The 25,899-nt window shown below is 40.1% G+C and overlaps 1 protein-coding gene across 6 annotated transcripts in view; it reads right to left on the reverse strand.

The window, feature by feature from the left end:
• DGKI (diacylglycerol kinase iota) overlaps positions 1 to 25,899 on the reverse strand; it is a 479,960-nt gene that overhangs the window by 25,938 nt on the left and 428,123 nt on the right. For all 6 annotated transcript variants that reach the window (XM_034965048.3, XM_034965050.3, XM_034965049.4 and 3 more), the window contains 2 exons: positions 8,299 to 8,336; positions 4,004 to 4,124 (listed from right to left, as the gene is read on the reverse strand). In XM_034965048.3, coding sequence (XP_034820939.1) covers positions 4,004 to 4,124; positions 8,299 to 8,336 — 159 coding nt within the window. The remainder of the gene's footprint in view (positions 1 to 4,003; positions 4,125 to 8,298; positions 8,337 to 25,899) is intronic.

The raw sequence follows: 25,899 nt of genomic DNA on the forward strand, positions 1-25,899 counted from the left end.
TGTTTTTTTTTTTTCATTTACATGAATTCAAACTGATCAGACTTACCTACTGCAAATCTGATGCTAATTTAAAAATACAATGCCATAGTCTGGTATACATCCCTAAATCCCAGACTTACTGAGGCCTCTTGGAAAGGCTGATTTCTTTGTCAGGTCAGGATATTCCAGAGTTATCATCATTATTAAGTTAGGAGAGACTATTTCAATCAAGAGAGATCACCTTAAGAAGGTGATTACAGTATTGAAAAAGGGTAATGTTTTCTGTGTACTTGTCCCTGACTTCAAGAACACTATAATTTAAAGGAGTTTCTATCATCTAAAAGAGAGGAATGGTTTTGCTATGATAGTTTTCAATAAAATGCAAAGGTTAATATAAACTGAATCAGCAAGTAAAGATATTAAAAAACAAAACGACAGTTGAGCTGAAGTGTTTAGCTCTTGTGGAATGAGGTGAATTAGGCTATATCAAATGATTTTACATCCATATTTCTGAATAAATAAAAAAGATAAGATAGACATCAAAAATGAAATTGACAATGTCTATCAATGTTGATAAAAACTAATTTCAATAAGAATCAATTGCATTTAAGTCTCCATTTTCAGCTATAGTAGTAAAGTGTTAAAAATTGCCATCCATCAAAAATGCAGTGATCCTTGGACTGAACATCATAATAACATTTTCTTTACAAACAAAAGAGATGGATTGTGCTCTCCTATCTCCACAGTCTTTCTTCCTGTGCTATTAGAGATCCTGGTGAGGCGGGAAAGGTATAGGATGCCTTCTGAGACCTCAGAAATTATTTGCCTGGAAGTGAAGTTAGGATGATTACTGTGAACATTGTGTTTCTTCTCGTGAGCATAAATATTAAGCTGATTAATTTATAACATCTAACAAAAGCATTGGAAAAATAAGCACCCCCACCCCCCTAAAAAAGACTGAATTCCTTTGTGTCCTTCCATTTGGGCGGAGTGGTATTGTGTGACTCAGTCTTTGCAAGAGTCAATGCGGGTTGATGAGAAACTGATTTGTATTGGAATGTTAGGTTTTGATCAAAGCCCTCAGAGACTAATGTGCCAGATGAATTGATGCCAGGCAAAGTAGGTGTGTACTGATCTACATTTGGGGTTAGAAACTCCAAGGCCTGTGAGCTTGGATGAACGGTGTTTTTAAAGGCCCTATTTTTGGAGGCAGGGGAAGAGAGGAAGTAGAGGAAGTGAAAAGCTACTATGTTAGCGTGATATCATCCCAGGACTCATCATTCACGTCCCTGGGGCAACTCAGATGAGGAGTTCTGCTGTTTTCATTTTTAGTATAATCATATTTCAAATATTGCATGGGCTATACTTATGTTAAAACCTTCATTATTGTTATCATTTTTTTTTCTTCAAGAGACAGAGTCTGGCTCAGCTGCCCAGGCTGGAGTGCAGTGGTGCAATTCTAGCTCACTCAGCTTACACCTCCTGGGCTCAAGCAATCCTTCTGCCTCAGCCTCAAGTAGCTGGGACTATGGGCCCACCATGCCCGGCCATCTTGTATTTTTATTTGTGAAACTTGGGTTCTTAAGACCCAGAACCAAAGTCAAATAGAAAAACGAAGCTCTAAGGGATTCCAGGTGAGTCAGAAGTTTAGGACATTGTTCACTTTAAACTGCAGAGACTGGGACATAAGGGAGTGTGGTAGATTAAATATCTCCACGAATTATTCACAGCTCGTGCCATCAAACAGTGGAATCTGTTTCCCAACCTTTTAAATCTGGGCTGGCCCTGTGACTTGTTTTAGCCAATAGAATGCAGTAGAGATCATCCAGAACTTCCCAGCTTAGCTTCAGGACATCTGGCAGCTTCCACTCTCACCCCTGGGAACCCCAGCACTACCATGCTGTGAAGGATCTTGGGAAAAAAAGACCAGGTGTTGAGAAAGGCTTAGGTGTCCTGGCCTTCCACAGCCCTCCCAGCTGAGAGCCCCAAACATGTGAGAGTCCATCTTCAATAAAGCCTCATCAAAAAAAGGAGCTGACTGCAGCCTCCTAAATGAGACCAAGTGAGACGGTGGATACAGAGAGGATCCTAGGACTAGGGGAGGAAATACTGCTTCTCCAGGAAAGGTGAAAAGATGGGTGGGGGGGTGTGGAGAGAGAGATTCCTGGATTGTGTTGTCACTCAAATAGATGGCCAGTGTCTCACCTAACTCCAGAGAGAGGGTAGGTGGGCACCAAATGGCTTGAGGTATCCAAGCAAGCATTCAATCTCTTGGGTAAAGGGTAAACTAAAGAGAGTAGATTGGAAGTGATCAAGAAGACAGCAAATAGGAGAACTTTAAACCTGAGCTAAACAAAAATAAAGCGACAGTATACATCTAACCCTCACCTGAGCTTTGTGCAGTAGAAATCCTGAGATATTAGTGTGGTTTCACTCTTGCCCAGAAAGGAACGCTTTTAACTGCAAGAGACTGAATAGCCAGGGAAATAGGAGATGGAATGATACAAGCCCCAGACTTAGCACCAAAAATACATCCTACCTACCTAGGCTTTCCAGGGCAGACAGGTTTGGGATTATCCAACCCAGCCTACAAGGAGTAAAGAAATCCTGTCATCACAGCCCTCCTGTTTTCATGGTCTTTCCTTTTTCTAACCCACCCTTTCTACCGTATTTCAGACCAAGGGTTCAAGCAGAATCTTCACAGTGAGAAGGTGTTGAAGACAAAGCAAGGGGTGTCTAACGTGATTCATAGTTTAGTACCTACCTTGCAAGGACCTTGTCAAATGATGGGATGTGTTTACTATAAACAATTGGCAAATATGTGCTTGATAAATGGTAGCTATGTTATCTATCTGTGGCTTTACCATAGGACTTAAAACAGCTCCATATATCGGTTTTAAATTTAATTATACACATGATCTTATTTTTTTCTTTAGCCTGCAATTGCTTGAAAACAGTGACTGTATTTTATTTTTGTCTGTGTACCATCTATAACAGGCAGCTCCTGTTAGGCACTACACAAATATTTGTTAAATGAATGAATCAATGAATGGAATAAGACATACTTGCTGAATTGCAAAAAAAAAAAAAAAAAAAAAAAGGAGCAAAAAGGATGTGAATGTTTATGAGTATGCTTACTATCTACAGGCTGAATTTGGGTACAAAAGGAGTCAGCCACAGGCTGACTGTCAGGGCTCAAAGAAACTTTTCCAATCTCTCTGTATACCGAGATCCAGCAGAATTAGACTCTTTCATTCCTTCTCATTTAAAACAGACTAGCTAGGCAGTATTTTTTCCCCTTTATTCCTGTTCTTTATTCCTAGAAATACTACAAAACATGATAAATTGAATGTAACAGTTTAGATTTTGTATTCATTAAATATGTTTATGCTTCCAAAGGGTTTTTAGAGGCAGATGCTATAGTGCATGCTACTTCCTGCAAACGATCTGGCACCAACTATTAGAAATCCAGTTAGAAAGCAGTCTGGAAGGTTAGTATGATCTGCCACAGAGAACACAATAGTACCAGACATTTTCAAAGAGAATAAAGTGTAACTTGGGTGGAAAAGATAAATGAGATCAAACAGAAAAAAAAATGAGAAACTGGAAAGATGTAAAAAAATTATCCTCATGAATCTTCACAATGATGAACCGCAAATATAGGTGAGGTAGGGAATCCCAACCCATTAATTTACAGAAGAGCTCTAGAAAAAAATAAAGTGCACGATGCCAGGCTGCATTTATTTTTGTCCTCTATTTAAAAAAAACTAATTAGTCTGAAAAATAGCCTGTAAAGAGGTTGGTATGAACACTGTTTCTATCAATTGCTTGGATAGGATGGCCCACATGTGTCAGTGGACTGCAACCACGACTGCCTCAAATAAGCGGGGGCAGAGTCTGCTAAAAGTTCGAGAGTATTTCTGCCATTCTGAAAACTGCCTGGATGAAGGGTAACTTAGAAAATGCAAAATGCAATGGATTTCACAGATAAGTGATCCTTGGTAAGTTCACTATGCCTACTTACCGTGGTCAAGGATATATTTCACAATCTCCCCGTTGCCGGTTTTAGCTGCGTAGTGAAGGAGTGAACAGTGGTCTGGTCCCTGAATTAGCAGACTGCCTCCATTTTTATAGCTTTCTATTAGCTGCAAGAGAGACATACAAAAAGAAGCTCAGGCAGAAGCCGGAACAAGGATAACAGCTAACCGGTAATAAAATGAGAGTCATGTAGCAAACCACAATGTTTCCAGCCTTAGAGGACATAGAGAAAAGTCAAAAAGATGAAGTAACACTCCTGGACTGTGTTATCACTCACAGAGATGACCAGTGTCTCTTCTAACTCTGGAGAGAGTCTGTGGGTATTGAACAGGTTGGGAAACTGAATCACGCTGAATTACTTTTTTCATTTATTTTCTGAGCACTGGTCTCTATGGTCTCTCTCTCAAAGGAGCAGTGACGGGTGGAGTGGAGAACAAAAGCATCTCTATGTTGGCTTAGCATTCTCCTGAGTGAAAGAGTAATTATGGCTATAAGCAGAAATAGCTTGGTGACTGTAGCTAAGCTTCTTGCCTGTGTCCTTCAGTTTTTCTTTAGTCTTATGAACCTATATACCAAATATCAAAGCTGCTTCTCTTTCTCCCATATAAGATCACTGAATACAAGTATAGACACATACACACGCATGCATGCATGCACACACACGAACACACATCTGGCTTCCTTCTTCATCCAGATATGCAGCCCAGCCTGCAAACCTTCTGTTAATCATCCAACACATACCTAATAGGCTAGAGATGATCTACAGAGTGAGACCCAAAATGATTCAGAAAATGTAGTAGTTTCTATATGAGAGAAGACTGGAAAAAAAAAACAAAACAGAATTATGTAGCCTGAGGATAAGGTGGCTACATGAGGATATGGTCTAAGTTTATAAAATACTGAACATTACAGAAAATGTGAATGAGTCCCTCATCTCCAAACTACAGTATTTCATGACAAGAGGGCCTGCATGAAGCTTCTAATAGGTAACTTTAGGACAAATGAGAATTAAATAACCCAGCAGGTAATAAGCAAAAGGAACACATTATCTCTCAAGAAGTTAGATGGCACACATTATAGATAATCAAACATCCCATAAGGTGAAAGAGCATAAATGACATAAATGCAAAGAATAAGTCCTAGTGTTCCATACCATTGTAGGATGACTATAGTTAATAATATATTAAATAGTTTTAAATAGCTAGAAGGAGGATGTTGAACATTCCCAACATAAAGAAATGATAAATGTGTGAGGTGGTGGATATGCTAATTACCCTGATCTGATCACTGTATATGTATCAAAACATCACTATGTACTCTCTTAATATGTATAATCATTTGTCAATTAAAAATACTTTCTTAAAAAAAGAACCTAAATTCAGAGTTCACGTCTTCACTCAAATACATCCATAGAATTGTCATGTGCTAGATGCCAGGAAGATAAATGTGAATACAATTCAGTCACTGTGCTCAAAGCCCTCACAGCCCATGGTGGAGACGGACAGGTAAAGAATCACACAGTAATGGACGGGAACATCACAAAGGTCTCAGAGAAGCACTAGGGAAGCATGAAGCAGGGGATGGAAACAGCCATGGAAGACCTCCCAGGACATGGATCCAAAGCAGTAGCTGAATGGAGGTAAGGAACAATGGAGGTAAGGAACATCCCTAAACTGGGGGGCAAGAGGGCAGGAAGAAGTAGCTAGCAATTTTCCACAAAACTCTAAAAGGGTATCCTGTTCTGTTCAACTGCGTTGTCTTAAAATGACACTCCCTTTCTTTGTGGGGAGATCGACAAAGGATAGCAGCATGGGACCTGTTCAGCGTCAACTGCCTTGATCCTGCCTTCCTGTGCTGTTTCTAGACACCATGAACATTCAGTTAGTCCACGGACACTTTCTGCAGCCCAGTTGTCCAGGAGCTATTTGTGACAGCCTTCACACGGGGGTGGCTCCAGAGATGTTCTGTTCGCTAGTCTCTATTTCTCGCTCTCTTTGTCTCTCTCTCTCTTTCTCTCCCTCTCTCTCATACAAACATATACACATGTATCCCATTTAATATTTTATATATATTGCACTTTCTGCTCAGAAGAAAGAAACAAAAGATATTGGAGAAGAGGAAGAGGGCATGAATATTTGAGAAGGAAAATAAAGAAAATATGTAAGAGAGAAAAAGTAAAACCTTAAGCCCGCAGTAAATATTCCATCTCTCAGTAAATAAGGTGTTATTGGCCAGGTGCGGTGGCTCACATCTGTAATCCCAGTACTTCAGGAGGCCAAGGCAAGCGGATCACAAGGTCAGGAGATCGAGATCATCCTGGCTAACACGGTGAAACCCCGTCTCAAGTAAAAATACAAAAAATTAGCTGGGTGTGGTGGCAGGCACCTGTAGTCCCAGCTAGTAGGGAGGCTAAGGCAGGAGAATGGCGTGAACCCGGGAGGCGGAGCTTGCAGTGAGCCGAGATTGTGCCACTGCACTCCAGCCTGGGTGACAGAGCGAGACTCCATCTCCAAAAACAAAAACAAAATAAGGTGTTATTAAGTCATGTTTTATTTAGGAAAGAATTATAACAGAGAATGCATTAGGTTGGTGCAAAAATGATTGCAGGTTTTGTCACTGAAATGACAAAAACTAAATTACTTTTGCACCAACCTATAATAAGACAACCAGCTGGATATAGTGATTTCCCACATTGCAAATGATTCTTTATTTAAAAGTACAAAAAAAAGTGTGATAATAAACTCAGGATCTTGGGAAATCAGTTGCCTGAACTAAAAGCATATAGAAAATAAAATGGAAGGGTTTCAAATGTACAGTGCTTTGCAAAATTTTCTGGTGTAGAAATCCACCAAGGGCAGGAATCAATTTTATTCATGCCTTTGTTTCCCACAAAACCTAATGGAAGGCCTTGCACAGAGTATAGGATGGTATGGGCTTAATCCACTGGTAAGAAACGGCACTGAACTCATCAATATACTGCTTGGAGAGCACTCTTCTCTTCTGGGTAACAATTTCTATTGACCCTATGATCTGTGCAGTGGCACAGGCACCATTTTCAGGATTATGTGCCTAAAGGGGGCAGTTGATCAAGAAGTTTGCAAACATTTTCACCATTTGTTTTCCTCTAGTAACCTGTTGAAAAATGCAGCACAGGTGTCCTTCAGTTTGTCCAACAGATGTGCCTAAAAAAAGCTATGTCTGAGAGTAGGACTGTTCAGCTTTCTCTTAGGGCTATTGGTTCCTTGATCTGCAATGGCACCTTACTCCACAGGCTGAGGAGTCAGGCGTAGCCTCTGCCTTCAGGCAGCTGTCATTAATACAGAGCAGATCAGTTCCAGCAGGGGGTTTGCAGGGGCATATGGGCAGTCATGAGCCTGATGCCTGCAAATGATGTGGGACCAAATATAGCTTTAGAATATTCATAGATGATGTTATATTATATAACAAATATTTGTATTTCCACCATGTTTAGCTATTAAAAAACACAGATCTACACTATCAGAATATTAATAAAATAGCTAACGTTTTAGAGCCCCTTCCATGTAACAGGAACAGTCTTGAGAGCTTTATATGTATTATTACATTAATTCCTCATGACAAGCCAAAGAGAGAGGTGATATTATTCTATTTTACTGATGAAAATACTAAGGCACAGAGAGAATCAAATAATTACACGAAATCACATAGACAGTGAATGGTAGAGCTGAGATCCAAACTTAGAAAGTCTGACTTCAGATTTTACATTCACCCTCAGGGCAGTGGTGACCGCTTCCTTCCTTCTGAACAAAACTCACCAGAAAACACAAACACAAATTAAACTATTCCAAGTGGATCAGGGTTCTTGTTTCACTAACTATGAGAGTCCTTGTTTGACTAACTATGATCCCCAAAGTATAAAACCGTAACAAGGAAAGATTAATCTCTGGCCTGAAGGATGCATTTCTGAGTGTTGCCCAGGTAATTCTTACAGATACATTCATTTCAATACCTGCCTGAAAGGAAATCTTTAAATTCTTCAAATGTCAGCTTCTAGAGGGCAGGCACACTGTGCACATTGCATCCTGGGGACATGCAGTTCATTTTAAGTAACGGAGACAAGTACCCCGGTGCTCTTGAACACCATCTCTGCTCAGTTCTCAAAAGAACATCCTGCCTCTTCTACCCAGCCAGTGCAAGCAGGGGATGATAAATGACAGATGGGAACATAGAATTTTGATGAGGAATGATGTTGATTTAAAGTTCTTAAAGCATCGCCAAAGATTTGGTAGGAAGATATCTTACCTTCATAAGATCACCAGCTATTACTGCCTGCAAAATTGCTGTGAAAGACAAAAGAGAGAGGTCCCATTAGTAGAAGACCCTCTTATTAAAATATTACACAAAGTTGGATCCATATTTTGGATAAGTAGTCTACATTTGGGGCAGGAATCAGGGAAGGAAAATATCTTGGTCAAGCAGACCGAGGCCCCCTCTTTAACCCTTCCCCACCCAGGTACCCATTCCACGCACCCTTCTAGGGCCCATGCGTGCCCCCTCCAGCCTTGGTACAGTAAATATTTAAAAAACTGGAGTCACACAAATTTGGTTCAAACCTCAACTCTGATACTTTAAGCAGTAGGACACTGGGCAAATCATTTAACCCCTCTGAGCCTCAGTTTCCACATTTGTAAAAGAGCAGGTTGTAACTTAGTAGGGTTCATGAAGTCCTATGAATGTTCCTAACCCAGCCACGGATGCAGAGTAACCGCCTAATCATGATTGCACTTGCTTCCTTCTTTCTAGTTCCTTCTACTTTGCCCTCTTGGGATTTAAGCAATCACCAGTCTTTTTGTGTGTTTTGTGATGATAGATAAATACCTATTGCTATGAATATTAAGAGGACTGGAGACAGCAAAGAGGAATCAAGTCTATTTTAATTGTGTGCTTGAGAAAACAACCACGTGTTTGGCATTTAATTTATTGATGATTCTTACGGAAAAAAAAAGCCTAGAGGTAATAGGTAACTTAAACTACTTTTAGGAATATGTAGCCTTAGGGAAAAAAAATATATGTGTCTAATGATTCATGCACCTTATGTGGGGTGTAGAAGAGGAATGAGAGGCTAGGCATGGTGGCTCATGCCTGTAATCCCAGTACTTTGGGAAGCCAAGGTGGGTGGATCATTTGAGGTCAGGAGTTCAAGACCAGCTTGGCCAACATGGTGAGACCCCGTCTCTACCAAAAATACAAAAATTAGCCGGAGTGGTGGCACACCTATAATCCCAGCTACTCGGGAGGCTGAGGCAGGAGAATTGCTTGAATTCGAGAGGTGGAGTTGCAGTGAGCGGAGATCGCGCCACTGCCCTCCTGCCCAGGCGACAGAGTGAGACTCCATCTCAAAAAAAAAAAAAAAAAAATTCATTTTTATTTTAGATTCAGGGGATGCATGTGCAGGTTTGTTACAAGGATATATTGCATGACGCTGAGGTTTGAGCTTCTATTGATCCTGTCACCCAGACAGTGAACACAGTACTCAACAAGAGGTTTTTCAGCCTTTGGCCCCTCCCTGTCTCCTTCTAGAGTTCCCAGTGTCTATTGTTCCCATCTTTGTGTCCATGAGTACCCAAGATTTAGCTCCCACTTACAAGTAAGAAGATGCAATATTTGGTTTTCTGTTTCTGCATTAATTCACTTAGGATAATGGTCTTCAGCTGCACTCATGTTGTTACAAATGACATGATTTCATTCTTTTTTATGACTGTGTAGTATTCCATGGTGTATATATACCACATTTTCTTTATCTGCTCCACTGCTGATAGGCATCTATGTTGATTCCAGGTCTTTACTATTGTAAATAGTACTAAGATGAACAGTGAGTACATATGTGTTTTTGGTAGGATGATTACTTTTCCTTTATGTATATGCCCAGTAATGGGATTGCTGGGTCGAATGGTAGTTCTGCTTTAAGTTCTTTGAGAAATCTCCAAACTGCTTTCCACAGGGGCTAAACTAATTTAAATTTCTAACAACAGTGTATAAGCATTCCTTTTTCCCCACAGCCTCACCAACATCTGTTATTTTTTGGCTTTCAAAAAATAGATTTTAAGGCTTTAAAGTCACAAAGTTTTAGAAGAAAAATAATTTAAATGTATTTTGCAAAGTGATATTTTATTCCTATTTGAGTAGTCTCTCATACAGAGTTAGCCAAAAGTGCTGTATCATGCATTAAATTACATAGAGTCCCCAGCTGTCACTGAGCAAAACCCCCAAAGCTTTTATATTGAGTATGTATGAGTCCTGGGTGAGCAGATGCAAAGGACCATAAGAATGTTAAACTTACTCACTGCCCCTGGGCTGAGTGCCTTCCCTCTGACCAACGCTGAAGCCTTGGAAATTTATAGAAATGATGAGGGCTACTTGAATATCAGAGGAAAAAGAAGGTAGGAAGAAGAGAAGAATGGAGAAAAATGGAGAGAAGAAAAGTGCCTCGCCATAACAAGCTATAAGCAGCATCCTCTTTGCATTCCCCTGTGAACCCTAGCATAATGCTTTGCACATTGTAGGTGCACACCAATTGTTGAACTGACTGAAAAGAAAATAGAAAAAGAGAAGAAAAGAGAGATGAAAATAAGAGAAAGGGAATTAACAAAGTGTTATGTGTAAAAAAAAAAAAAAACCCTATGAAAACACAGTGTCTCACTCTTCCTTTTATAAATGTCCATAGTGGAGTTTAAAGTAAGTTAATTCTCTGGAGGTATAGAGGCCCAAATCAGCACCATAATACAGACCCTGTGTGAGCCTGTGTCCAGTGCCCCCATTGAGTTCATCATGCACAGAACTCTACTAGGCTCTGCAAGGCCTACAGACAGTGAAAAAAACACTGTTGTCAGGTTTGTAATGTGAACAATGCTCTCAACTGGAGTCTAATTCTAATCGCTACAATTTATTGGCCACATAAATTTTGGAAATTATTCAATCGTTTTGAACCAATTCTCCATTTGCAAATGAGGTTAACAGCTGCACTGCTCACCTCTCGGTAGTTAGGATAAAATTTTTAAAGTGTTTTATAAATAGGTATGTTATATAAACAGAAGGCACAGTTTTCAGTATTTTGTGACTGCACATAAGTACATGAAAAAGACATATGGACCTTCAGAAGGAGCCTACCAATAAGGGTAAAATTGGCATGTGAAGCTGGGCAGACATATCTCTGTTAATATAGAACCCATCGGATTAGAAGCACAGATAATGAGCCAAGGATATGGTGTTTATCAAAAACCCTGCGTTGAAGGACAAGGAAGGAGAGGCTGGGGAAAGTAAAGCCAGCCCTCCATATCTGCAGGTTCCACATCTGCAGATTCAACCAACCTCACATCGAAAACATTCAAAAAATAATAATAATGATACAACAGTAAAAATTACAATAAATTTTAAAAATACAGTATAACAACTATTTATATAGCATTTGCATTAGATTAGGTATTATAAGTAATCTAAAGACGACTTGAAGTGTATAGGAGGATGTGCAAAGGCTATATGCAAATACTGAGCTATTTTAGATCAGGGACTTGAACATCTGTAGATTCTGGTAGCTGCAAGGGGTCCTGGAACTAATCCCCCACAGATACTGAGTAACAGCTGTATTAGCAATCACAGGTCCAAGAGAACAAATCAGTTTGGACTTTAATACTATAGGATGTTCTCCTGACTGAAGCAGAATGTCTCTAATAGGAGAGAAAGAAGGTTAGGAAAGTTGCATGAGGGAGCAGTTAATGCAAAGCCTTGTAACACACACAGAAGTTCAAAACATAGCCTATGTTCTCAGCCAGGCATGGTGGCTCACATCTGTAATCCCAGCACTTCGGGAGGCCAAGGCAGGTGGATCACGAGGTCAGGAGTTCAAGACCAGCCTGGCCAAGATGGTGAAACCCTGTCTCTACTAAAAATAAAAAAATATAAAAAATTGGCCAGGTGTGGTGGTGGGCGCCCGTAATCCCAGCTACTCAGGAGGCTGAGGCAGAGAACTGCTTGAACCCTTGGGAGGCAGAGGTTGCAGTGAGCCGAGATCATGCCACTGCACTCCAGCCTGAGCCACAGAGCGAGACTCTGTCTCAAAACCAACCAACAAACAAAAAGCAACAACAAAATAGCCTATGTTCTCAAGACTGTATTGAAACATTTCTCAGAATTTAAAAGTCAATAAAAAGAGAGAGAGAAACAGAGAAAGAAAGGAGAAAGGAGACAGAAAAGGAAAGAAAAATGAATTAATTAACTGAAAGTATTTATGTAATAAAATTAGGTACATGTAAGCAATAAAGCAAGATGATGAAAAAACTCCCCAAGACAAAGGCTATTTAAGGATCACTAAATATATAAGTTAATAAAAATAGGACAGTCTGGGTAAAACTCTTGACTAGGTGTGGAGTTCATAGAAGGCTTCCTGAAGCAGGTGAAGTTTAAGCTGACTCTTCAATGATACATAGATTAATTAACAAAGAAGCTTTGAAAAATCCTCGCAAGATGAAGGAAGGATGTGAACAAAGAGATAAAAGTAAGTCATGGTGTCTGAGGGAATCGGCAAAGAGCTTTGTGTTGTCACATCTGAGGTGGAGAGTAGTCTCAGGTAACGCGATCCAAGGTTTCACAGGAACCACTCCAAGGAGTGAGTCTGACACCAAGATAAGGCACTTAAATTTTATTCTCCTGGTGATGAGAAGCTATTGAAGAGCTAAAAGCAAACCAGGAGAGCATATAAATGTCCTTAAGCATGTCAGTGTGAGTCTGCTTCCCCCCCTCTGGAAACAGCTAAGTTCCTACTCTTCGCTCCTTTTCTCCCCATAGCCAACATTATAGCCTCTTTCAGCTTGTACCCCATATCGCTCCCAAGCATTGTTATTTACGTTTGTTGGATTCCAACAGCTTCCCAGTTTGAAGTCCCCTTGAATAGGTAGAAGATCATATGACAGAATCACAACCACGAATAATTTCCAATTGTACTGGATGTCAAAAGCATGAATATTTATTTTAAGTCAAGCAATACACCCAAGGGTAGCTATTATGCAAACATTATTAGAAACAAGGCTCACTTCTCTCTCCTGATTAATGTCCTTCCCTATGAACACTGTTGTTTAAGATTTCCTCCACATAAAAAGAGCCTGAATCTATTATTATTCAACTCCAGATAATAACCTTCTGAAGGATTGAGCTTAAAAACAAATAATGAGTTGTTATGATTACAATATTATTCTTCATAGTTTCTTAAGCTCTGAGCTTGTCTTCTTGCCTTTCTCAAAACTCCTTCATACTAAGGAAACAATGCTCCAAAATTCAAAGAAGCAGGGAAAGTCAAGTTGTTAATGGATATAAAAGTTTTTAAGTATATGAATATTAAGTTTCTTGGAAAATTAAATCACAAACTTATGAAGACAGGAATGCAAGGGCGTAGGGAACTGAGAAATTTTTCATTTTTACAGGTTAGAAGTTGAATCATTACTTCACAGGAAATGGTTTATTTTTCCTTCTATGCTGTATCTTCAAATAAATTGTTGTTCAGTACACATACCAACACAGAAAGCTGGGACTGAGAAGTCAAGACTTCCAGGAGAGAACTGCCATCTTCCTTCTCACAGCCTCTCTCTCTTAAGTCTGGGCTCTCAAGAGTCTGGATGTGCTCAGACATCCATGTGCGGAAGGAAGAGATGGCTTCTGTCATGTGGAATCAGGAAAGGGAGAAGACAGCTGCTGTGATTTGTATGTTTGTATAAACCCTCCAAAATTCATGTTGAAACTTAATCCCCAGTGTGGTATTCAGAGGTGGGGCCTTTTAGGAAGTGATTAAGTCATGAAGGCTCCACCCTCATGAAGGAAATCAATGCCCTTCTAAAAGAGCCTTGAGAAAGCTGCCTGTACTTTCTATCTTTTCCACCATGTGAGGACACAGTTTTCATTTCTTTTTGCTTTCCCATTATGTGAGGATGCAGCAAGAGCTTGCCATCTTTGAAGCAGAGAGTAATTTGCTAGCACCTTGATCTTGGTCTTCCCAGAATCCAGAACCACGAGAAATAAATTTCTATTATTTAAACATGATCCAGTCTAAGATATTTTGTCCTAGCAGCGGGAACAGACTAAGATCCCCACCTGTTCCCACCATGCCAGGCCCCGTTTGAGGCAGTAAGAAGGCAGCAATGTACAAAACAAATGTCATCATGGAGTTACATTTTGGCAAGAAGTACAAAACAAAATCTGGCTTATTATTAGGAAGGGATATGCCATAATTGAGTCTACATTCAGACCTCCTGGGTTTAAGTCCTGTGAGTATCACTAACTGCTATGACCTTGGGCAAGTTAATTTACCAAGCTCCAGTTCTATCAGTGGAAAAATTAAAAAAGCAGTTCTTTTGAGGCTCTGCCTTGCAAATAAGCTCAAGGTACAGAGAACCTAACCATTAAGGTACCTGGACATCTGCGGAGAGCAGCAGGGAGAACTGATGTTTTTAGCCCCATCACAGAGAAAAAGAATTATTTGAGACTAAGGTAGAATTTGGCATATGACTACTTCTGAAGGGATGGCTTAAGGTTGTAATTATTGCTGTACAGAAGACAATATTGGGGAATAAAAAGTATACAGAACTTGGCAAAGCCATATATATATGTTTGTGATTCTCAATAAAGCAACTGAAATAACTACATTGTTACATGCAAAATAGAATCACAACTCTGAACACTTATGTCTATTTTTTAAAAGTTTAATCTTTCATATTCAGTTATTTTTTAGTTTTAAAAATAATATCCTATTACCACATTGTTGTCTGCCCATAGTAGCAGTCAGCTAACTCTTTTTTTCCAAAATCATAGAAGAAAAAAATAAAAGTAAATATAAAAACTGCTAAACAAAGAATGGCTTGAAGAGACGTAGGGAAAAACATCAGTTGATTCATTGGGAATCATAAATGCATCTAGCTTTGCCAAGTTCTGTGAACTTTTACTCCTAAATATTTTCATGTGCAAAGCAAAAGTCACAACCCTAAACTATTTCTTGAGGAGTAATAATACTCTACTTTCTAGCGTGTATTTGGTCTTAGTCTAACCTTTCATTTCATAGATGAGGAAAGTAGGGCTTGAGATCTGAACTGACCTTTGCAGGATCACACAGATTAGTTAGCAATCCAGCTGAGAGACAAAGGACTCTTGTTTCATTTACTTGCTTCCTCCCTTCCCCAGGTCTGAGTTTCTTCCACTATATGATGCTGTTTCTCCTCTGTTTAACTTGGAGCAGGACAGCCAAAAATGAAAATAACCCCCGGAAAAAGTTTCATGAATGCATGACATACAAAATGAAGTTAAAGTAAATTTACAGTTTTAAGGCCCAACTTTTTGTGTGTGCCAACAGAGACAAAATCCATCGCAAATGTGACACAAATAATTCTCTTGATCTTATCATGACTGAAGTCTTCCTAGTTTGCCTTTATTCAATCCGTTACTTCTTGCGTGGCTACCAGGTAACTTATACCATAGCTGCCCAATAGCTCACTCTCTGAGATACATATTTCTGCATAGCCTTTGCTGTATTTACCTTATCAGAAACATTCTGTCCAATTTTTCTATTTTGTGAGCAGCCAGCCATGGTACATGAGCAACAAACTGTGAAGGCTTAGCTCGCAAAAAAATGAAATTTAGTATAATCATCAAACACAGCAAAGGTAATCTAACACGAATTCACAGGTATGGATGACCGCTGTGAATTATGCTAATGAGGCATAAATGGGAAGCAGCTCAAGAAAAATGACTGTAATTAATATTATTCTACATAGGCATACTGAATAAGTCCAAGATGAGGTGAGAAAAAGAATGAATTATATAAATTTCTAAAGACCTCTGCATTTTTATCTAGGCCTAGAGGACTTTTTCACAATCAGTAAAAAGACGTGTGACAAATTATTTGTTATAATAAAAGTTAAACTACTGAAGGTTTTTAACATATTAGAACAGATTTAAGATTATTCTAATGACATGCAACTCTGTATCAACAATCTATTATTGCATAGTAAAGTATATGACTTAAAACCCAATTATTTCTTTTGCTCAAAAATCTGCATTTGGGGCAGGGTTCTGCAGAGATAGTTTGTCTTTGTTATACCTGGCAGCAGTTGGAGCTGCTCCACTAAGAGCTGAAAGATCCAGTTCAAATATGATCAGACACATGGCTAGTAACTGGGTACTGGTATCGGCTAGGAGCCTTGGATCCTCTCATGTGGGATTCCTGGGCTTCCCGTGTGCTTCTTGGGCTTTCTTATAAGATGGTGGCTGGGTTCCAAAAGCAACCATCCCAAGAGAGCCCAGTGATCAACTCACCTCGCCTTGGAAATCCCAAGGTATCATTCCTGCTGAAGTCCACGTTTGCGCATATACAAGGAGAGAGAGCGTAGATCCCACATTTCAATGGAAAGAGCATCAAAGTCACATTGCAAGATGAGTGTGTAGGTGGGAGAAAATGCCATGGCTATTTTTGAAAAGTACAAACTGTCACATCATATACTTGAACTGTGATGTGCTTTGAGTCGGAGGGCTGGTGTTGACTTGTCAGTGTTGGGAAAGGGGTATAATCAACAGTCTTTTTACCTATGTCACTTATGGGAATGTGTTATGCATACAATGTCATCTGGTTTATGTCATGAGTATCTTGGCCTAAAAATTAAAAAGGATGAAAACCGCTTTTCTGGAGGAACAGATTTTTGGAGAAGAAAAAAAAAAAAAAAAAAAAAGCAGGGGGAAGACCAGGCAATGGGTGCTTGTTAGATTGAATTAAAAATTCTGTCTTGGGTGAGTCTGTCCTTAATCTCTCATTAATAATGAGATGTGACCGAGCACTGTGGCCCACGCCTGTAATCCCAGCACTTTGGGAGGCCGAGGCAGGTGAATCACCTGAGGTCAGGAGTTTGAGACCAGCCTGGCCAACGTGGTACAAACTTGTCTCTGCCAAAAATAAAAAAATTAGCTGGGCATGACGGCAGATGCCTGTAGTCCCAGCTACTTGGGAGGCTAAGACAAGAGAACTGCTTGAACCCGGGAGGCGGAGGTTGCAGTGAGCCGAGATCACGCCACTGCACTCCAGCCTGAGTGACAGAGTGAGATTCCGTCTCAATAAAAAAGAAAAAGAAAAAGAAAAAAAAATCAGATGTGAGAGAAGAGACTCTCCCAATCTCCTCCCCTTTTTCCTCCTTCAAACACTCACTGAATTCTAGGTTTATACCCCTCACACTCCACCTATCAGCTTCTCCTCCATTGCTGAAACATGGCGCAGAGCACACATCTCACATGGCTACCTTCTCATCATCCCTGGGATTAATCCATCAGTGGCATCAAAAGGCCATTAGATACTACGGTGGCTTTATATTCAAACACCACCTGTGCCAAATCCATCTTAGATTGTGTAACCATAGATAGGAGACAAAAATAGGTTTTGTTTCTCTCTAATGACAGAATTAATCCCCCAATTCAATTAATTCCTGCTAATTAAATGCATGAATATATATTGGTTCTTTCCATCTGCTGTGGCAATCCTTTTGAAGCTCCTATTAGCATGGAAGAGATTTCTGTTTGGAGAAAAAACAAACAGCCTCCGTCTAGTGTTCCCTCCTGGCAGAAAACCTCTACCTTGCTGCCAGAGGATCAGGATGCACTCCCTTCAAAAGCAGTCCGTTCCACCTCTTTTATTCACCACTGGAATTGGCTATAAACAGCACAGGGACCAGATGTCTCTCCAAAGCATCCCATTTGCTTATCTGTTGTTGTGAAATTGTTTAATTGTTTCACATGTCTAAGTTCCACTTCTGCGATTAAGTCATAAGCATGAGGACACTTTTTTCTCTTTGTTTTATCCACACTATATCTTTCACTGAAATCTCTATGGGACAGAAAATACATGAAGTGCTTAATAAATAGTTGGTTGATCCTTTCGACCTGGTGATTCAGCCGGCTATCATTTCAATACACTTTAAACTCTGGATTGAGGAAGACATTCTAGGGAGTGGAAGAAAGCTCACCTTACTGGCCCCTGCTACACCTTGCAGTCAATTTTGGAGACACAGATATCTTCAAATCTCTTTGTAAATCTCATGGTGTTTGTTAGATGCATCTAGTAAACACGGCAAAACACCACTGCAACTATCTCATGAGATCAGAAATGTTTATGAGTCAACTCAGAGCTGTATATTAGCAATGATACTTGTTACTTCCTAGAACATTGATAGTAACCCTTAGATAAGTGTTAAAGCAAACTTCGTGGGTGAATTAATTTGCTTTGAGCACTGGGTTAGTGAAAACAAGCTCATGGGTTACAGGGCCAATAGACTCACACTCTTCCAGAATCACAGCATGTCACTTTCAACCTGCTGTGTAACATACATGACGCCAGTCACAAAGGACCAGCAAACGGTCTTAAAATACCTTCTGGAAAATTTCTATAACTCAATATCAACTCTTTCTCTAGCAATAAATTAATATCATCACCTTTGGATGTAATGGGAAAACATATTTTTATATAGTACCACCATCTAAAGTAATATACAGCTATTCCCTTAAAACTAGAAAAATATAAATTCATTTCTAACATCAATATTATAGAATCCTATTTACTGTTTTGTTAGGCAAACATTAAGCTTTCAAAAAACACCAGGGAGGAGTTTTCATATTTGTAAAGCATTTTCTTTCTCTTTTCTTTTTTTTTTTTTTTTTTTTTTTGAGATGGAGTCTTGCACTCTCACCCAGACTGGAGTGCAGTGGCGCCATCTCAGCTCACTGCAAGCTCTGCCTCCCGGGTTCACGCCATTCTCCTGCCTCAGCCTCCCGAGTAGCTGGGACTACAGGCGCCCGCCACCACACCCGGCTAATTTTTTGTATTTTTAGTAGAGATGGGGTTTAACCATGTTAGGCAGGATGGTCTCGATCTCCTGACCTAGTGATCCGCCCGCCTCGGCCTCCCAAAGTGCTGGGATTACAGGCGTGAGCCACCGCGCCCACCCTTGTAAAGCATTTTCATCACGAACCTAAAATAATTACAGTACACTGTAACACTCTTTTCCCCTTCTTAACATTTGAATGAAATAATATGTGTGTTGGAAACTGATGTAGCAATGCAAGAGATTTTTTTAAAGAAGTTCTAGTACTCTGAAGGTCCTTCATCCCTATAATGTTGAGAGAGTTTAATTTAGATTGTCTAACTTTGTTTTGTTTTACTTTCCTGGCATTTGGATGATAAAGCTATAATCCTGAGAGGGTAAGAGAAATGGAAGAACTAATAAAGTCCTTATTTTCCCCACAAATGAGAGGAAGGTGCCATGTAAAAGAGAAGTGCTGCTGGCCTGTAGCTCTGGTGACTGTTACAGAGAAGCACAGAGATAGCTTCAGGCCTTGGCTTTACCCCTTCCTCCAACATCAGGCAGGCATTCTTCCTGTGATCAGGGTCCCTGAACTCACTGGATGTGTTTTAGCAGTGTCCTTCAAGGCCTCTGAAAGGAACTTAGGGTGAACAAGTGTACTCATGTTTCACCCAGTGATATCTGTAAGCAGGACTGAGAGTAATGGATGGTTACTGGTTTTACCAAACATCAAGACTGCTTGGAAAATGATGTTTAAGGTCAGAAGCCAAGTACAGTTAAGTATGTACTAGAGCTCAAAAAGATTATAAGCTTGTAAGTCATCCAGTCATCAGGATGCACATTACATTTCTTCTCAGTGACTAGCAGCAAACTGACCACTCTGTAATATAAAGGCTTTTTAAACCAAAAAGAAGAATAGCCAAACACCACTCACTGGAACAAAAGTAAAGTCAGGAAGGAGTTAATTTAGCAAAGGTCATGTTGAGAGACATACTGGCAAAATGCACATAGGGCAAAAGTGTACAATTAAAAAATAAATAAAATGTCAAGAGCATACCCTCACTTATTATTGTAAATATAGATTATTTGAATTATTTATTTATCAATTTTTTATTATACTTTAAGTTCTGGGATACACGTGCAGAATGTGCAGGTTTACATAGGTATACACGTGCCGTGGTGGTTTGCTGCACCCACCAACCCATCATCTACTTTAGGTATCTCTCCTAATGCTATCCCTCCCCTAGACCCACCCCTACCGGGTTATAATAAAACACTAATTTTGAATCTTCCCCATATAAGCATATGACAGTTATTACTTGGAAGAATATAAAAATTAACCATTTTATTTCAGAAAAGTAAAAATAACTCTTAACTTTCACTATATCATGCTAAATTGATTAAGCAACATTATTCCTTAGAAGAATTGTTATGTAAATGGTTACTTCTGAAGCATGCCCAAGACATAAAACATTAATTTGAAATAGAATAGGCTTCAGTGTATCAGTAAGTCTTCAATTATATTTATTAAAGATCAAATTTTTATTGTCCAGTTGATAGGAAGGGAAATGAAATCAAGACTAAACCTTCATTCTTCATAGGAATTCATAAATTCTTAAGAAAAAGAGAGGGGTCGAGCCAAGGTGGCCAAATATGAACAGCTCCGGTCTACAGCTCCCAGCGTGAGTGACACAGAAGACGGGTGATTTCTGCATTTCCATCTGAGGTACCGGGTTCATCTCACTAGGGAGTGCCAGACAGTGGGCACAGGACAGTGGGTGCAGCGCATCGTGCACGAGCCGAAGCAGGGTGAGGCGTTGCCTCAGTTGGGAAGCGCAAGGGGTCAGGGAGTTCCCTTTCCTAGTCAGAGAAAGGGGTGACAGACGGCACCTGGAAAATCAGGTCACTCCCACCCTAATACTGTGCTTTTCCAAAGGGCTTAAAAAACGGCGCACCAGGAGATTATATCCCGCACATGGATCAGAGGGTCCTACGCCCACGGAGTCTCGCTGACTGCTAGCACGGCAGTCTGAGATCAAACTGCAAGGTGGCAGCAAGGCTGGGGGAGGGACACCCGCCATTGCCCAGGCTTGCTTAGGTAAACAAAGCAGCCAGGAAGCTCGAACTGGGTGGAGCCCACCACAGCTCAAGGAGGCCTGCCTGCCTCTGTAGGCTCCACCTCTGGGTGCAGGGCACAGACAAACAAAAACACAGCAGTAACCTCTGCAGACTTAAATGTCCCTGTCTGACAGCTTTGAAGAGAGCAGTGGTTCTCCCAGCATGCAGCTGGAGATCTGAGAATGGGCAGACTGCCTCCTCAAGTGGGTCCCTGACCCCTGACCCCCGAGCAGCCTAGCTGGGAGACACCCCCCAGTAGGGGCAGACTGACATCTCACACGGCTGGGTACTCCTCTGAGACAAAAATTCCAGAGGAAAGATCAGACAGCAGCATTTGCGGTTCACGAAAATCCGCTGTTCTGCAGCCACCGCTGCTGATACTCAGGCAAACAGGGTCTGGAGTGGACCTCTAGCAAACTCCAACAGACCTGCAGCTAAGGGTCCTGTCTGTTAGAAGGAAAACTAACAAACAGAAAGGACATCCACACCAAAAACCCATCTGTACATCACCATCATCAAAGACCAAAAGTAGATAAAACCACAAAGATGGGGAAAAAACAGAGCAGAAAGACTGGAAACTCTAAAAAGCAGAGCGCCTCTCCTCCTCCAAAGGAATGCAGTTCCTCACCAGCAACAGAACAAAGATGGCGGAGAATGACTTTGACGAGTTGAGAGAAGAAGGCTTCAGACAACCAAACTACTCCGAGCTACAGGAGGAAATTCAAACCAAAGGCAAACAAGTTAAAAACTTTGAAAAAAATTTAGATGAATGTATAACTAGAATAACCAATACAGAGAAGTGCTTAAAGGAGCTGATGGAGCTGAAAGCCAAGGCTTGAGAACTACGTGAAGAATCCAGAAGCCTCAGGAGCCAATACAATCAACTGGAAGAAAGGGTATCAGTGATGGAAGATGAAGTGAATGAAATGAAGTGAGAAGGGAAGTTTAGAGAAAAAAGAATAAAAAGAAACGAACAAAGCCTCCAAAAAATATGGGACTATGTGAAAAGACCAAATCTACATCTGATTGGTGTATCTGAAAGTGACAGGGAGAATGGAACCAAGTTGGAAAACACTCTGCAGGATATTATCCAGGAGAACTTCCCCAATCTAGCAAGACAGGCCAACGTTCAGATTCAGGAAATACAGAGAACGCCACAAAGATACTCCTCGAGAAGAGCAACTCCAAGACACATAACTGTCAGATTCACCAAAGTTGAAATGAAGGAAAAAATGTTAAGGGCAGCCAGAGAGAAAGGTCGGGTTACCCACAAAGGGAAGCCCATCAGACTAACAGCGGATCTCTTGGCAGAAACTCTACAAGCCAGAAGAGAGTGGGGGCCAATATTCAACATTCTTAAAGAAAAGAATTTCCAACCCAGAATTTCATATCCAGCCAAACTAAGCTTCATAAGTGAAGGAGAAATAAAATACTTTACAGACAAGCAAATGCTGAGAGATTTTGTCACCCCCAGGCCTGCTCTAAAAGAGCTCCTGAAGGAAGCACTAAACATGGAAAGGAACAACCGGTACCAGCCACTGCAAAATCATGCCAAATTGTAAAGACCATCGAGGCTAGGAAGAAACTGCCTCAACTAACAAGCAAAATAACCAGCGAACATCATAATGACAGGATCAACTTCACACATAACAATATTAACTTTAAATGTAAATGGACTAAATGCTCCAATTAAAAGACACAGACTGGCAAATTGGATAAAGAGTCAAGACCCATCAGCGTGCTGTATTCAGGAAACCCATCTCACGTGCAGAGACACGCAAAGGCTCAAAATAAAAGGATGGAGGAAGGTCTACCAAGCAAATGGAAAACAAAAAAAGGCAGGGGTTGCAATCGTAGTCTCTGATAAAAAAGACTTTAAACCAACAAAGATCAAAAGAGACAAAGAAGGCCATTACATAATGGTAAAGGGATCAATTCAACAAGAAGAGCTAACTATCCTAAATATACATGCACCCAATACAGGAGCACCCAGATTCATAAAGCAAGTCCTGAGTGACCTACAAAGAGACTTAGACTCCCACACAATAATAATGGGAGACTTTAACACCCCTCTGTCAACATTAGACAGATCAATGAGACAGAAAGTTAACAAGGATACCCAGGAATTGAACTCAGCTCTGCACCAAGTGGACCTAATAGACATCTACAGAACTCTCCACCCCAAATCAACAGAATATACATTTTTTTCAGCACCACTCCACACCTATTCCAAAATTGACCACATACTTGGAAGTAAAGCTCTCCTCAGCAAATGTAAAAGAACAGAAATTATAACAAACTGTCTCTCAGACCACAGTGCAATCAAACTAGAACTCAGGATTAAGAAACTCACTCAAAACCACTCAACTACATGGAAACTGAACAACCTGCTCCTGAATGACTACTGGGTACATAACGAAATGAAGGCAGAAATAAAGATGTTCTTTGAAACCAACGAGAACAAAGACACAACATACCAGAATCTCTGGGACACATTCAAAGCAGTGTGTAGAGGGATATTTAGAGCGCTAAATGCCCACAAGAGAAAGCAGGAAAGATCCAAAATTGACACCCTAACATCACAATTAAAAGAACTAGAAAAGCAAGAGCAAACACATTCAAAAGCTAGCAGAAGGCAAGAAATAACTAAAATCAGAGCAGAACTGAAGGAAATAGTGACACAAAAAACCCTTCAAAAAATTAATGAATCCAGGAGCTGGTTTTTTGAAAGGATCAACAAAATTGATAGACCGCTAGCAAGACTAATAAAGAAAAGAGAGAAGAATCAAATAGATGCAATAAAAAATGATAAAGGGGATATCACCACTGATCCCACAGAAATACAAACTACCATCAGAGAATACTACAAACACCTCTACGCAAATAAACTAGAATATCTAGAAGAAATGGACAAATTCCTCGACACATACACCCTCCCAAGACTAAACCAGGAAGAAGTTGAATCTCTGAATAGACCAATAACAGGCTCTGAAATTGTGGCAATAATCAATAGCTTACCAACCAAAAAGAGTCCAGGACCAGATGGATTCACAACCGAATTCTACCAGAGGTACAAGGAGGAACTGGTACCATTCCTTCTGAAACTATTCCAATCAATAGAAAAAGAGGGAATCCTGCTTAACTCATTTTATGAGGCCAGCATCATTCTGATACCAAAGCCGGGCGGAGACTCAACCAAAAAAGAGAATTTTAGGCCAATATCCTTGATGAACATTGATGCAAAAATCCTCAATAAAATACTGGCAAACCAAATCCAGCAGCACATCAAAAAGCTTATCCACCATGATCAAGTGGGCTTCATCCCTGGGATGCAAGGCTGGTTCAATATACGCAAATCAATAAGTGGAATCCAGCATATAAACAGAACCAAAGACAAAAACCACATGATTATCTCAACAGATGCAGAAAAGGCCTTTGACAAAATTCAACAACCCTTCATGCTAAAAACTCTCAATAAATTAGGTATTGATGGGACGTATCTCAAAATAATAAGAGCTATCTATGACAAACCCACAGCCAATATCATACTGAATGGGCAAAAACTGGAAGCATTCCCTTTGAAAACTGGCACAAGACACAGATGCCCTCTCTCACCACTCCTATTCAACATCGTGTTGGAAGTTCTGGCCAGGGCAATTAGGCAGGAAAAGGAAATAAAGGGTATTCAATTAGGAAAAGAGGAAGTCAAATTGTCCCTGTTTGCAGATGACATGATTGTATATCTAGAAAACCCCACTGTCTCAGCCCAAAATCTCAAGCTGATAAGCAACTTCAGCAAAGTCTCAGGATACAAAATCAATGTACAAAAATCACAAGCATTCTTATACACCAATGACAGACAAACAGAGAGCCAAATCGTGAGTGAACTCCTAGTCACAATTGCTTCAAAGAGAATAAAATACCTAGGAATCCAACTTACAAGGGACGTGAAGGACCTCTTCAAGGAGAACTACAAACCACTGCTCAATGAAATAAAAGAGGATACAAAGAAATGGAAGAACATTCCATGCTCATGGGTAGGAAGAATCAATATCATGAAAATGGCCATACTCCCCAAGGTAATTTATAGATTCAATGCCATCCCCATCAAGCTACCAATGACTTTCTTCACAGAACTGGAAAAAACTACTTTAAAGTTCATATGGAACCAAAAAAGAGCCCACATCGCCAAGTCAATCCTAAGTCAAAAGAACAAAGCTGGAGGCATCATGCTACCTGACTTCAAACTACACTACAAGGCTACAGTAACCAAAAGAGCATGGTACTGGTACCAAAACAGAGATATAGATCAATGGAACAGAACAGAGCCCTCAGAAATAACACCACATATCTACAACTGCCTGATCTTTGACAAACCTGAGAAAAACAAGCAATGGGGAAAGGATTCCCTATTTAATAAATGGTGCTGGGAAAACTGGCTAGCCATATGTAGAAAGCTGAAACTGGATCCCTTCCTTACACCTCATACAAAAATTAATTCAAGATGGATTAAAGACTTAAACGTTAGACCTAAAACCGTAAAAACCCTAGAAGAAAACTTAGGCATTACCACTCAGGACACAGGCATGGGCAAGGACTTCATGTCTAAACACCAAAAGCAATGGCAACAAAAGCCAAAATTGAAAAATGGGATCTAAGTAAACTAAAGAGCTTCTGCACAGCAAAAGAAACTACCATCAGAGTGAACAGGTAACCTACAAAATGGGAGAAAATTTTCACAACCTACTCATCTGACAAAGGGCTAATATCCAGAATCTACAATGAACTCAAACAAATTTACAAGAAAAAAACAAACAACACCATCAAAAAGTGGGCGAAGGACATGAACAGACACTTCTCAAAAGAAGACATTTATGCAGCCAAAAAACACATGAAAAAATGCTCACCA

Source organism: Pan paniscus, chromosome 6 (assembly GCF_029289425.2).
Source record: "Pan paniscus chromosome 6, NHGRI_mPanPan1-v2.0_pri, whole genome shotgun sequence".
In the NCBI taxonomy this organism is placed as follows: Eukaryota; Metazoa; Chordata; class Mammalia; order Primates; family Hominidae; genus Pan; species Pan paniscus.